Source organism: Pseudonaja textilis, chromosome 1 (genome assembly GCF_049901715.1).
Source record: "Pseudonaja textilis isolate UNSWEBS1 chromosome 1, rPseTex1.2, whole genome shotgun sequence".
Lineage (NCBI taxonomy): Eukaryota > Metazoa > Chordata > Lepidosauria > Squamata > Elapidae > Pseudonaja > Pseudonaja textilis.
In genome coordinates this window covers 189,664,674-189,680,676 of record NC_141990.1, presented here as the reverse complement: position 1 = coordinate 189,680,676, position 16,003 = coordinate 189,664,674, and the positions used below count along the sequence as shown (strand labels likewise).

General features: G+C 39.0%; 1 protein-coding gene across 5 annotated transcripts in view; it reads right to left on the bottom strand.

Moving 5' to 3' along the window:
- STK39 (serine/threonine kinase 39) overlaps window positions 1-16,003 on the bottom strand; it is a 138,902-nt gene that overhangs the window by 4,636 nt on the left and 118,263 nt on the right. For all 5 annotated transcript variants that reach the window (XM_026697107.2, XM_087920004.1, XM_087920006.1 and 2 more), the window contains 3 exons: window positions 11,127-11,179; window positions 7,882-7,950; window positions 845-909 (listed from right to left, as the gene is read on the bottom strand). In XM_026697107.2, coding sequence (XP_026552892.1) covers window positions 845-909; window positions 7,882-7,950; window positions 11,127-11,179 — 187 coding nt within the window. The remainder of the gene's footprint in view (window positions 1-844; window positions 910-7,881; window positions 7,951-11,126; window positions 11,180-16,003) is intronic.

Below are 16,003 nucleotides of genomic sequence, written 5' to 3'. Positions count from 1 at the left end.
ATCCTTGAGCACTTTTCAACCCATCTCCCTGCTTCTGCAAGGAACATTTTATAGTGAGATAAATGGCTATGGGAAGAGGAGAAAACACAAATTATTCAAAAAGTGTTTTATTTTATCTGAGGGTCCAAGCCGAGGACATGTATTTTCGGAAGGAACCCATGCTTTCATTTGCAAATTATTAAACATGGGAGTGATGCAGATCAAACAGTTGAATTGGGCCCCATGATAAAAAGCTAAGCAAGAGGAAGTATGCTGGGTAAACAAACAACCTATAGATGTGGGCAGCTAAGCATCCTATAGCATGGCTACTGTTATTGCCTTCTGGAGTTCAGGAAATAGATCATAATTTCTACAATTCCCAAACAGTAGGCTATTTACCCAGAAAAATGCAAACTTCATGCCAGATGCCCAAGCTTAGTTTTACTGTCTTCTTAAGAAATAAATTGTTTCAGGGATTCAGGGATTCAACTAACACAAATCAGAAAGTCTTACTGCTGTCAGCCAATACATGGGAGGCACCAGGAGATACAAGGACACAAGATATATGTCAGGGTTTGTCAGCTCACCAGAGATTGATGGAGGAGTGCTGGCTTTTCTTTTCCTTTCTGATAAATTATGATTTCCAGCGAGTGAAATTAAAAAAAAAAAAAAAGCTACACAGGCTGTTTTCTGCTTTCTAACTTCATTTTGCATAGACTAATAAAATGCTTGAAAAGGTCAGCGTTCAGTTAAAAAAAAAGAGACTAATAAAGGCCGGAAATGAAGAAAGTACCTTGCTCAAATAGATCAGTAATTCTTTTCTATTTACTTACATTATTTCACCTCCAGCGGTATTTTTACTTACCAGTTTAAAGGTTAATGTTTTCAAGGCTCTGGGATCATCTACTATTTTTTGTAAATTAGCAGCAACTGGGGAAAACAAAGCATGAAAAGCATGGAGTACACATCAAACGACATGGTATTTAGTTAATAAATAGAAGGCATTACCTATGAAGAATGTAATGAGGCATTTGGTATGAGACATTTATAAAAGGAGGCATCTCAAAGGGGGTTAATTCCATGATTGGTGACATCCGAAATGACGCTAATCATGGAAAGTGTTCAGCCTGAAGTCGAATTCAATATAATTCTTTCCTCTCTAGAATAAAAATAAAAATAATGTAATTTTTCAGGAGTACCTTCTTCAGGGTCACTCCTTGTTGGACTTCATAAGGAGAAAGTTGAGAAATAGTATGCTTGTATCATGTCTTTAATTTTACATGTATATTCCCTTTGAATGAGCATGATAACCCAATAGCTAATGTTCCTATGCATAATCTATTCCTAAATCTATGACTGATTGCTTGCATGAATAGGCTAGGAATGGAAAACCAAGCCACGAGATCAGCATCCTTTGTATACACATAAAGTTGAGAATATTGAATATGGCCTAATTTTCATTGTAGGTACTGGAAGTGGAACAACCACGGTTGTTGCTACAAGCATCATTTCTAGAATGGGGAATCCTGTACACCAAAACTGACTAAATATAAAATAAGATCCTTCAGTTCTATTCTGCCCTTCGAATCAAGTTCCTTGTAGTGATTTCACGGATAGATCAGTGTAGGGTTTATAGACAATTGAGGAAGATACAGGTTCAACTTACAATTGGGCTTTCAAATTCCTGGCCTGCAGGCCAGATACGTCATGTGCTGGCCACACCCACATCTGGTTTAGCAAAGGGGAAAATGTCCCGATACGTCATGTGAGGCCACCGTGATGTGAGTTTGACACCCCTGACTTACAACCACACTAGAGATTGGAGCTTCATTAAGCGACACAGCTAAGTGACTTGTGCCCAACTGTATGACCTTTATGGTTGCAGTCACTTAAGTGACTCCAGCATCTCCCTTTAACTTTGCTTGTCAGAAACTGGCTGGGAAGTCTGTAATGGTGACCACCTGACATCAAGATGCTGCAACCATCGTAAATACGTGCCAATTGCAAGATGTCCAAATTTTGATTGCATGAGACCAAGACTGTCTCATGTGACCTGTTAAAAGTACCAGGACTGGTCACCTCACAAATGGTCATTAAAATGAACAGTTATAAGTCAATGATTACCTGTAATGGCAAAAGTATTAATACCATTTGCCATTACCTTCTGGAATGACATCTGATGTCTCAGTTTAACCAACAGCCAAGGGATGTCCATGTAAAAAACAGATCCAACCCTGTTATTTCAAGCTCCTTGTTGTTGTTGGAAGTATAATTGGTTGGAGGACAGCCAATGAACTGAAATCATATAATAATCACTGGAATGTTTTTTGTAGAGTTGGTTCTCAAAATGAATACAGTGGGATGGAATTGTCCTTCTTCTTTAGCAGGGGTGTCAAACTCAAGGCCTGCGAGCCGGATTGGACCCACGGGCTGCTTAGAGCTGGCCCGCAGGGTCACCCTGGAAACAGAGAATGACCAGCCTGCAGCGCCTCTGCCAGCAAAAACTGAGCTCGGAGGGCCTTGGGCGGTCCCATTTTTGCTGGCAGAAAGTTGCAGGAAGCTGTCACAGCCAAAAATGGAGCTCAGGAGCCCGTTTTCACTGGCAGAGCACTTAGGCCACCAGTGCCCCCAAGTGACATTGAGCTGGCCATACCCCCTGGCCATGCTCCCCCCCAGGTCAAACACAACCCTGATGCAGCATGAAACTGAGTTTGACACCCCTGCCCCAAAGGAAAAAAACACAATCCAAGGATATTCCTGGATCTAGTTTTATCATCAAAAACCCAAGTGACTTTGGCGTCCAAAAATGCTTTTGCTAATACAGGTAATCCTCGACTTACAACAGTTCATTTAGTCACTATTCGAAGTTACAATGGTTACAAAATAGTGTTTAGGACCATTTTTCACACTTACGACCATAACAGCATTCCCATGGTCACATGATCAAAATTCAGATGCTTAGCAACTGACTCTTATATGCCTGATAGTTGCAGTGTCCTGGGGTCATGTGATCCCCTTTTGCAACCTTCTGACAAGCAAAGTCAGATTAACTTAAGAATCGTATTACTAATTTAACAACTGCAGTGATTCACTTAACAAATATGGCAAGAAAAGTCATCAAACGGGGCAAAACTCACTTAACAAATTTCTCACGTAGCAGCCTAAATTTTGGGCTCCACTTTGGTCTTAAGTTGAGGACTACCTGTATATAATATAGCTATGTATATAAAAATCAGACAATAATGTTAAACACTTGAGCTTTTGGTCTTGTAGGGCTGCACTATTAGCTATACGGGGCTGCCTGAGACCAGCGAGTTCAACACTGGCTTTTAGGATTTTCTGTACTTAGGAACCATGGGACCATAAAGGACAGGAAAGAAAGTTACGTATGAAGACATCAACTAGATGTCTGTTTCAAGAGAGAAGGTGGGGGAAATAAATACACAAATAAAATAAAATAAAACATGGCAAGCATTGATAATTCTTGAAATATTCTCTTGTTTTTGAATTACAAAGACCCTTGCTAATCAAGCTGAATGTTGACTCTTGGATAATTTTTCGAATGTAAACTAAACTTAGCAAGGTTTACATTTAAGAAAGGGGAGTCACAGAATAAACCACTGTGGCTTTTTCAAAAGAAAACTATATTATTTTTCTATCCTTCAGCAAATCCATGCTTTAGGCAAACTCCTGCAGGTGATCTTTCTGAGCTACTGAGAAATAATAATGTTATAGAGTGTGCCATTTCAGTTAACTTTTGCTTTTCTTTTTACCGTACTTGGCATGAAACTAACAATCAGCCCTTCATTCACTCTTGCCAGAAATCTATTTCATGCATATTTTAACACCTCTTCCTCTCTTGTATGCATATTCAGAAAGAAAAATCGAATATAACTTTCATAAGTAAATGTGGCACCGGAAAATATTCCTTCACTGAAATATACAATTATTTTACAATGGAGATTTCACATTCAGCCTATGAGGAAGAACTGCAGTATCTAGCAAGCTAAATACAGCAGCTCTGATTTGTTAGGCTCTTCTTAGTTGCTCTGCTGTAATGTTAAACTCAGGGGTTCATTAGCACAATACTTTCATTCTTCGGGACAATAAAGATTACGTGGGGGTGACAGTGGGGGACCCATCTGACTCAAATGCTTTGCCTGGTGAAGGTTCTAGCTGATCCTTCAAGCATTTGCAGGAAGAGCAGAGTGGGCAAGTAACAACGCTTGTGCAATTATGTCATCAGGCAAATGAGATGACTGACAATTGCATCAGATGACCAAATGCTCGTACATCTTCAGAGCATTTACATAATGACACCAGTACATGTTATATGTTCTGTGGCAGAGGCATCATTGCAGTTTACTGCCAAAATCACTAAGTGCAGTCTTTTTCCCCTAGCAAGGTCTCTCTCTTGGTTGTATCTCTAGTTCAGTCTCTTCTTGTAGTATCACATGTTTAGCAATACATGCAATTGGCCGCCGATAAATCCTGTCTCTTCATATTCAAATCTCCAGTGAACTAAAATGCTGTTTTGACAGGGAATACAAGCTAAGACTAAAAGGGTTTTTATAGATTTCTTGATTCACGTTAACAAGTGTAACTACTGAAAGTTATCCTTCCTTATCAGCCTAACACAGGGGTATCAAACTCGATTTCATTGAGGGCTGTATCAGGGTTGTGTTTAACCTCGGGGGGCCGGGGTGAGTGTGGCCAACTCAATGTCACTTGTCTCAAGGGCACCTGTGGTGGCCCAGGCGGGGCTGGAGGGGGGGAAGCTTCCTTCCTTCCTTCCTTCCTTCCTTCCTTCCTTCTCCTTTCCTTCCTTGTTCTCTTTCCATCTTCCCTTCTTTTTCTTTGTCTTTCCTCTTTCTCCTTTTCTGTCCCCCTGGGCCTCATTTTCCCAGGCCCCAATGAAAATGGGGCAGAGGGCTGCAGGAGGCCATCACGGCAGAAAACAGAGCCTGGGGGAGTTCATGCGCAGCCCCCCCCCCCACTCTGTTTTCACTGGCAGAGACACTGCGGGCTGGTTTCAGGGTGGCCCCGCGTGCCAGATCTAAGCACCTTGAGTTTGATACTCCTGGACTAACACATCTGGAGATGGCTGTAGAAAACTGCTTTAGTAATTGAAAGAATTTTCACAACTTCCATAAGAGATTAAGACTTAACATTCAAACAGGTTTTGGATGCCTCTCTTAATCAGACCTGGGCCCTGGATGAAAATATTCGTCAGGAATCCCATTCAGAGATTGTCCTTTGAGCCCAATTACATTCATATCCCCAAAGAAAGGATCACAAGAAGGAATACAACTATCCCAATATGCCTGGATGCAGGCATAGCTGTCCCTAATGTGAGCTGCCATTCAAGGAGTGGTTACTTTAGCTTTAAGACTCAAGCACCAAGTTGGTGCTCTTACAGGTGTATTGAATTCTCTTATCATTGGCCATGTTGTCAAGGATAAAAAATGAACGCAGGAGATGTCTTTCCAGCATCATAAACATGGTGTATGTGTGTGTATATGTGTGTGTGTGTGTGCATGCAAGTGTGTCTATAGGAAGAGAGGATTACCTTTTACTTTTATTCTTACAACAATCATCTGATTTGGAGCAATTTATTTATGGCTAATGCAAGCAATGTTTTCTAAATGAATGAATGAGGTAAATTCATGTATGACCCTGCTTTAGGAAATGGGCCATAAATCTTATTTTTATTAGAGGCATCAGGCTAAGTGCTGATTTATGGGTCGATAGAAGCCAAGAGACTCTTATTCTGAAAAGCGTATTTAAATTTAAGTTAGAGTGGAAATGACAGACACAACTAGAACTGATGAATTCAAGCAAAGTTACTTGTGCTTTGTACCACATGTAAGATTTATCATTTGAACTAGGAGTAAAAAAATCATTAAAAAGTTCAAGTTTCTCTATATTACAGATACACCGACTGGAAATTATTATTTCTATTTTTAAACCTAGGTTGTACCTCATATCAAATCTTTTTAAACAACACACATAAAGCCTCCTCGAAAACAACATCACACAAAAATGCGCTTGAAGTGTTCTTACTCCCACACATACAATAACGTTGTTGGAAGTTTTCAGATTTACTCAATATAATTATTAATATACAATATAAAGATATATAAGCCAGAGAAAAATATTACCCTGTTCATCTGGGTTTTCCAAATTTGTATTATTTATAGTTCATGAAGAAAATAAATAGAATCTCAAATCTCAAAGCCCTTTCACTAAATTCAATTTTTGTATTTTTCTCAAATCAAAAACAAGTCAATTTTCTGCACATTTCACTTGAAAAATGGCATGTAATTCACACGATTCTCTGAAATTCAAACAGAGGGAATGAATGTATGCTATATTTTTCTTCCTGGGGGAAAAAAGGTTCACTTTATCCTTGCCATTTCAAATTACAGAAAAATATTCATTCAAAGGATGGCAGGAAGAACTGTTTATAAATGAGGATGTATATACACTATAAGAAATGGTAAATTTTCTTCTATTTGATATAATTATACTGTTTTTTTATCAGACAGAAGGTCTGAAAGAAGGAAGTTTGGCTGATTTTTATTCAAAGAGATGGCACTGATTATTCATCATTCTGGAAGGAGACAGAGCTCAACCACAAAACAAGTTTTTGCTGCCACTTCCATCTCTCATGGGAGAATATGAAATATTATATATCTCCCTTGCTCGTAATTTGTAAAAGTATTATGTATAGAGCTAGATAAGTAAAAAGAAAGAAAAATGTGTGAAGGTCCACAAATGACACTGTTAAGTCTATTTCACTGAATGAATCTACAGGTTAGTGTTTCTTAATCACAGTAACTTTAGGAAACTTGGATTTCAATTTCCAGCACACTGACTAGGGAATTCTGGGAGTTGAAGTTCACATATCTTAAAGTTGCTGAGTTAGAGAAACAGTGCTATAGATCTTTGGCATTTTTTTGGCAAATCTTTCCCATCAAATTCCTAAACAATTTCCAGTATCTATGTAAGAGCCGTGGTGGTGTAGTGGTTAGAATGCAGTACTGCAGGCTACTTCTGCTGATAACCGGCTGCCAGCAGTTTGGCAGTTCGATTCTGACCAGGTCAAGGTTGACTTAGCCTTCCATCCTTCCAAGGTCAGTAAAATGAGAACTCAAATTATTGGAGGCAAGGTGCTGACTCTGTAAACCACTTAGAAAAGGCTACAAAGCACTGTGAAGCAGTATATAAGTCTAAATGCTATTGCTTAAGATAAATACCAACAGTGTCAACAATATTAAGTGGAATTAAAGTAAATTCAAGATTCTATTGTCCTATTGTCCTTCTGATTTAAACTAAAATTGAGGATTTTATTTAATTTTTCTTCCCTCTGAGGTTATAAAAGGAGAGCTTGAGTTACGGAAAAGATGAATAACAAATTTTGAACATACTTTTAACTTTTCCCAATTGATGGGTACCATGCTGGGAAAGCCCACTTTAATAATTTCAGCTCCCAAGTAGGTACTGATGTGGAAGATAGCTACCCATCATCCATGAAGATCCTATAGCATCTAAATTCTTTCTCTTGATTTTCTGAGGTTTACTCAAGTTATTAAGGCTGGCAAGGGACAATTGCACAATAGTCACAATCCAAAGGGATGTGTCAGAAGGAATAGAATGGGCAGAAGAAAACAGAGACACCAATTTGTTTTAGAATCTAAAGATCAAAGTGAAGAAAGAACATCAAAATTAAACTAAAGGGAAGCATTTGTCTAAATCATATCAGGAAATATATCTTGTCAATTGAAGGAAGAATGTTGTAGTGTGTGTGTTTTCATAAAAATGATATTATGAATGGGCCTGTATGCATTGAATGTTCTGAATTTTGGGTATAACATAATCTCAGAATGAAACATAATTTACCTATAACTACATCATGGCCATCAACCAAGCCTGCAGAGAACAGCTCTTGAGATACACCATCTGCCGTGTCTGTAAAATGTGAAATGAATAGACATTAGTCCTAATAAAAGTGAGAAAAAAAATGAAAAATAACAATAAGCCAAGGCAATTTGCATAAGAAGTGTATTTACTGTATGAACATCCATTGCCAATATGTGCTTAAATCAAAACTATTTTCATTAAAAACAACTTGCATTCCATTAGTTTCTTCTCTGCAATTTCAGTATGATAGGACCCCACAGAACTGATATATTCTTCGCAAATCCTATAAAGTCCTATTGATTAATACCAAAGTTCTCACATAATACATAATTGGATATCTTTATTCAAAGAGGAAATGTAAAAATGTTGTTAAACCAGTATGGTTGCCTGACATAATATTGTTATTCCCTTTCCTCACTTTGAAGGGAATAAGTCCATTCACATAAAACATCTACAGCTAAATGTTATTGTAACCTGGAAACCTCCCACTGGGTCTGCACCTAGAGTGTCAAACTCGCCACTTCACATTGCTGTCACATGATGTTTCGTGACGTTTTCCCCATTGATGGAGCTGGGGTGGGTGTGGCCTATGCGTGACGCATCCGGTCTGTGAGTTGCCAGTTTGACATCCCTGGTCTACATAGAAGGTTTGCAATTGAAGGACAGCACTAGCATCGCCTCCTGAATCCCCCCCACATAACTGCAAATTAATATAGAAAGCTATTGTATCATTTGTAAGTATTGTTCATAGTCCGTTCTAGCCTTCCTAAGCTATATTGTTCCAACAATCTCAACTTGATATATTCTTGTACCACATTGCTTTCTGCTATTTTCAGTGAGGAAACATTTTATGCCCCAGTCAAAATGCATGTGTCAGGAGAACTATATCAAGCCATTGTATCTTCTTACTGTGTAAATTGCAGAAGTCAGACAGACACACTATACTGTTGTTTTATTTACAACCTTGGCATTGAGGTTGCTTTTAAAGCACGGTCAGCTGTGCAACGATAAAAATAAAAGAATTTTCAAAGGAAAGGTCAATTAAAACATGATTGGCCTGAAAACCTGCAGCTTTTAAAAATTTAGCTACAAGGCTTAAACGTGAACAGCTTTGGTTAAAGCAGAACGGGGCAGCCCGTAGCTTGGGAGCATCTAGCCTTCTTCACTATTAGCCATGCAGTCAGTATTTTTCCTCCCTCTGGATTTGTGTTATGTCCATTATGTCCTTAACTTATGACCACAGGTAAAATCAGAATTCCCACTGCTAAGCAAAATGGTTGTAATACTGGATCTTACAACCTTTTTTTTTTTTTGCAACCATTGTTAAGTGAATTGAATGATCGTTAAGTGAATCTGGCTTCCACCATTAACTTTGCTTATTGGAAACCAGCTGGGAAGGTTGTAAACGGCCATCAACACATGATTGTGGGAATAGCTGTGACAGTTATGAGGACCAGTTCTAAGTCACTTTTTTCAGTGCCGCTGTAATTTTGAACAGTCACTAAATGAATGGTTGTACGTCATGGATCACCTGTTACAGGATATCAGCAAAGAGAATTATAAATATTTCATTAGGACATTCAGCTGTAGAAGCAGTAGAAGAACTGGGGATGGAATTAAAAGAAGGCTCAGCCTAGAATCCCTACATAGCCACAAGCAGATTTAAGTCCAAACCTGCCCCACTTGAATTCTGTTAACTGCTACCAGTTAGTTGAGTAGATTCCTGTCAACAAATTTTTAGCAATAAATCAGTTTAATTGGGCCTTCACATGCAGGACCTGTTTTTTTTGTGCCTGACAATGGATGAGCTGCAGCTATCTGAAGTATACTACAAAGATTAAAGAATTCAACAGCTATGTTTTCCTTGTTGTTGCTAGAGGAAACATTACAGTGTCTCCTAGAGCAGTGGTGGCTAACCTTTTTCAGCTCCTATGCCTACAATTGTGCACGTGCTCACTTACGCACGCTCGTATGTCAGCACCCAGAAGGCAATGCATGCTGGCCCCCCCACACCTTCTGTGCATGTGCACACAACCCTCCTGCACACAAGCCTGTGATTTCCTCCTTGTGCTCTGCGTGCCTGCACACATAATTCCCCCCTGCACACCATGTGTCTCTGCGCATGTGATTCCCCCTTGTGCGCAGCATGTCTGCGCATGCATGTGCGATTCCCCCATGGGCAGCGTGTCTGCGCATGTGCGTGCAATCCCCTTGTGCGCAGTGCATCCCTGTGCATGCATGCATGCACATCTCCCGCACACAGACCCTCTGCCCCCTGCTCATGCGGTGGTGCATGCATGCACAGTGGGGCTCTTCCAGGTGACCTCTTGCATGCCGGGCGAAATGCCTGTGCGTGCCACTTCCAGCATGCATGGCATTGGTTTGCCAACACAGTCCTAGAGGAACATGGGAGGTGGTATTAAAAGCATCATCATCAAGCCTTTGGCATAAATATGTTCTACCTATGGTTAGTTTTTACATCGGGACTATTTACTGGTATACCATAATAGTGTATTTAATACAGAACTATTAGTTTATTATTTATTATTATTATAATTATTAGAACTAAAGAAAAAAAGAAAAGTGTAACCAATGCTCAATACCTGCTGCAAGATGTATATATGTACATATATTTGTTTATATGTTTGTTTGTTATTTTTTTAAATGTTTTAAATATATGAAACTTAAATAAACTTTAGTTTAAAATTAAAAAAAAAGTATGTCCTCCAGAACATGATTTTTGTGGTATTACTGCATTTGAAAGTGTATTGAGTAAGTAACATTGGAACATGGCTTTTCCTTTGTAACCAAAATTATATGTTGATTTCAGAATATTCATATATTTTATGTTCTGCTCTGCTCTTAAAAGATTGATGAGTAAACTTAAAAAGAGAATTTCCATGAAAAAAAAAATACAGAACTATTAGATCAGCTATCAGCAGGAAGACATTAATGGATTGTACTTCACTAGATTAAAATCAAGCAAAAGTACCAAACAATTCTTTGCCTATATAACATCCTCTAAATTCAACCATTCAATCCATAACTATGCCACTAAAAACATGCACGCTTTACACTAGATTTGTTTTGGTGAACTAGGATAGTCTAAAACATTTGGTTTGTACATTTGATAGAACTAATTTATACTAAGCCGATAAAACAGAAATCAATTTCTGAAATTCCATGTGGAGTCATAAAAACATAATTTCAATTAAAAGTCTTACCTCTGCCTGGAGTAAACTCAAATCGTATGTCATTAAGTTCCTTTCTGGAATTCCTGGAGGGAGGGAAAAAGTAGAGGGATGAAGCCATGGTAAACACATCAAAATGTAATGAAGTGCTCCTTCTGTATTCCAAATGTATTCTAGCTTCATAAACACGTTGCTGTTAATATTCAGGCAGTATTTTACAGTTTTTATAGTCTCGACTATCCCCAAGTGTATTGCAAGTATATCAGTATAAGAGAAGGTACTGGGAATAAAAGTTTTTTTTTATCAAAAACAAAGCTAAAATGCATTTTAGAGATAAAAAGTTGATGATGGTTGACTTTTATGAAGGAAACGATATCTAATTAAAATGGAGTTGCCAATTTCTTTCATGCCTTGGAAAGCAACTATATAGCATAGCTGATTTCCATGAAGAAAGTTTTTTCTTGGTCTTGCTCGATCAGATCTTCTTCAATTGGACTGCCTTTCTCAGCCCAACAATTTCACTTCTGTCGATATGTTTAGAACCTCATCCAAACCAATCTTCCTAAATTATGGCACGTCAGTCATTATATCTGAATCTAAAATGTTATATTCCCTTGCTAGCATCAGATATTACTTTGAAGTTTTAATAATTTTTTGACAACATTATTAAATTGAAAAAAAAAAAAGATTAAGATTTAAAGGCCAACAAAAGCTATGAGATCAACTATGAATGTTTTGAAAGCTTCAGTGTTTCTTACTTGCATGTAGAAGGCAAAAAAATCAGAAAAGTTGTGGGGTGGGGGAGAGAGAGAGAGAGAGAGAGAGAGAGAGAGAGAGAGAGAGAGAGAGAGAGAGAGGTGGGTGAAAGTCATAATTAGTCTGTTCTGGGCAGTCCAGGGTTTTCCAACCTTGGAAATTTCCAGGAGTGTGGACTTCAGCTTCCAGAATTCCAAAGCCAGCATGACCACTGACAGGACTGTTCCAATATTTGAGGGGCTGCCTCAAGAAGAAGAGGTCAACCTATTCTCCAAAGCACTTGGAGGCAGGACAAGAAGCAATGGATGTAAAGCTAAGCTAATCAAGGAGAGAACTAACATAGAACTAAGGAAAAATTCCCTGACAGTTAGATGGAACGACCTGCCTTCAGGTATCGTGGGTGCTCCAACACTGGAGGTTTTTAAGAAGAGATTGGACAGCCATCTGTCCGAAATGGTATATGATTTCCTGCTCACACAGGGGATTGGACTAGAAGACCTCCAAGGTCCCTTCCAACTCTTTTAATTTGGTTATTGATGAGAATTCTTGGAGTTGAAGTCCACACTCCTAGAAATCCCAAGGTTGGGAAATACTGCTACAAACAAAGGCTGCTAAATAGACAAAAACCAATCTCCTAAGGAAAAAGTGGTTTTTCAGTTTAGCACTTCCTCAACTGTAATCATTGCTATGATCATTCTTTATCCTTATAGGGCTTCCTTTCAATGGAAAATCTGAAAGATTCAAGTTCCTGGGAACCCACAGCACTGGAAGGAAAACCTGCCAAATTGTCCTCTGCTGAAAAATGGATGATACCCCTAGTCACACATATACACCCTACAGGATTCTTTCAATCAACAGTCTGTTTTCATCACAGTATCTGCAGTGGGCATTTGGGTAGAAAAAGGAAACAAAAGAGTAACAATGATTTTATGGCAACCTTCCCTGTAAGAAAGATGTCCAAAAACATCTAGACAGGTCCTGATGATTCTTTCAAGTATATATTTCCTGGTGGACAGGTCAAAAAAGTCAGCATCATTGATGGCTCTTTATCACGCTAGTGTTATAATCTATTTTGCCAGTGATGCACAGTTCGATATCAATGCATGACGAAGCATGGCTGGCCAGCTTTCCACATATTATACATTACTTCCATGTTTTGACTGTTCTGTCTGATTACATGTTACCTTGTGTGTAGTATCCTTTAATAAGTCAGATCGTCAATATAAATATTGATACTTTATTAAAGAACAGGATAAGGTAAAACAGGGATATAGACTTTGTCTTCAGAAGGACGTGTGTCACAGACTAAGTTGGATTCTTCTAGATCCGTGATGGCAAACCTATGGCACGCATGCCACAGGTGGCACGCAGAGCCGTCGCTCTAGCTCAGCTCTGCCGCACATGTGCGCATGCCTCCTGCTGCCCAGCTGGTCTTCAGGTCTCTGCCATGCAAGCACGGGGGGCAGGACGCATGTGGGGGGCACATGCACAAGGTGTAGGATGCATGTACGGGAGATGCACACACATATGTGGGAGATGCGCGTGCATGCATGAGGGACACACACACATTGCATTTTGGGGATGCGCATGTGGACACTTTGGGCACTCAGTGCGAAAAAGGTTAGCCATCACTGTTCTAGATGTTTCTGTTACCTCAAAATGGAGTCTGGTTCTCAGGAGGCACCTTTTTTTTCCAGAATGAGGGGTAGTGGGAGGATCTATTCTCCTCAAATCAATTTCCAAACATTTAAAGATTTGTCCCAGCCACTAGATAGGGCTCAACACACACCAGGGAACAACAACAGAATATACAATACACAAATTATATGCTAGAGGCACGCTGTTGACAATACAGTCAATTTTCATCTCTGCTTTCGCCTTAGCTGATAATTTCCCCCAGTTAATTCAATGTATTTCCTTGCCTCAGGTCAAAGATGGAGGGAGAAAGGAAAGAAAAGCAAATAACTATCTCAGTTTTAGAAACAGGAAGCGGGCAAATATCAAATGCAAAAATAATTGCCCAACCGTACTAGCGAATGACTCAATCTGCTTGAAAAGCTAATAGCAGTGAAATGTGCTTTGCGGTCCATTATTCTTTTGTTCCTCAGCATGGAATCTGTAAGCAGTCTCATATTTCAGTGCATCAGGCCATAAAGTCTCACTGTGCGAAAACTACATCCAACAGCCAGACACAGTCAGCCATGACTCAGAACTATTATCACTTCCTAAACACTTAAGAAAATGTCACACTGTCACAAAAGCAGGATCATCATGTGAGAATAACCAAAATGGATCAGCAAGGCCACAGACAGAAATTTTGCAAAATAATAGTAATAATAATAACAACAACAGCAATTCAAAAGACTTGAGAATTGAACTGCAGAGACTCTGGCATAAACCAGTGCAGGTGGTTCCAATGGTAATCGGCACACTGGGTGCTGTGCCTAAAGACCTAGGCAAGCACTTAAAAACAATTGGCACTGACAAAATCACCATCGGTCAGCTGCAGAAGGCCACCTTACTGGGATCTGCTCACATAATCCACCAATACATCATGCAGTCCTAAATGCTTGGGAAGTGTTCAACTAGTGATTTGTGATATGAAATCCAGCATAGTTATATTGTTTGCTTTGTATACTGTCATTTTTGTGTACTACTACTACTACTACTACTACTACTACTACTACTACTACTATTGTTGTTGTTGTTGATAATAATAATGATGATGATAATAAACAATAACAATAATAGTCCAGAATTGGTGAAAGAGGTGTTGCTGCTTGGGATATCTGGCCCAATTCAAAAGGAAAATTTACTTCCTTGTTATTCCACATTACTGCCTGATTAAATGGATATCATGCAGCAAAACAATCATGCAAAACTGTCCTAAACATTATGTGTGCAATGATCAAGTCCATTTGCTTTCTTCAATCATTTAAAGTATTAAGCAAATTTGCATTCAGCACAGGAACACCTTGGTTGAAAGTGGAGTTTCTCTCATTTGGAAAAGTAATACCAGACCTGGGGAAAGAGTGAACAATCTACTGCCTTCCAGGATCCTTACTCTCTCCTCTCTTCTCTTCTCCTCTCCCCTCCATTCTCCAATCCCCTCCCCTCCCCTCTCACCTGCATCCATTCAGCCAAGCTTGCAGCCAAATCTATTTCTTAAAAGATCTTGTTTCTGTGAGCCTCAACAGGCTCACAGGGCCCTCTCAGAGGTGAAGCTGAAGTTTTGACATTCTGATAGGATCTATGGGCCCTAGTTCTGCAGAAAATCAGTAACCATTGGTGAACCAGGAGGGATGGAGGCCCGTTGTAATGTTTCCACTTTATATCCTCTGGGTGGAGAACACTTTATTCTACATACATGTGGGCATGTCAAAGTGAATGTATCTGTCACTGCCAACACAATATCCTAACTTGCCCTTAGGGTCAAGAAGAGAAGTTTATCCCTTCCTCTGTGGAGACCCATTATCCCTGCTTCTGAAGTAACTAGGCTGATCTTTCCTTCCATTTCAGTGAGGATACATTAAGGAGATAATGTAAATGCAGTTGAAGACACATTCTCTTGAACCAATAAAATTGTCTATCAGCATTTAGCCAGACAAAGAACTTATTGTCTTAGTAAGGAGAGTTTCTTCAGACCTTGCTTCTTCTATTTCTAGAACAAATCCACATGATGTATAAATAAAAATACACATACTGAAAAATCCTCCCTGCCTTTCTTGTCTATCTATCTGAACAATTTAATTTACTAAAATAAAATAAAATAAATACTAAGGGTTTTAATTACAATAGCAACATCTATTACTAACTAAAAAAGGAATAGAAGGATGGAAGGTGCAAAGGAGTAGAAAAATATAGAAAATTGAAAGTAAGAATACAGTAAAGGCGAAGAAAAGAAATACATAATGTGACTTCCAACCTTCATCACGATCATAAATTACTTCTGTAATTCTTTACTCCCTCTTAACAATTTCCATATATGATTAGAAAGTGAAGTTTGTGGAGTTAGTACCCTTTAAAAGGCAGCCAACAGGGGCGTCCTAATAGCATTATGGGCCCCGGACAAAGCAGTGTACTGGGGCCCCTATGACAACTACTCACAGGAATAAAAATGTTCGATAAAATGGTCGATAAACTTAAACATATAT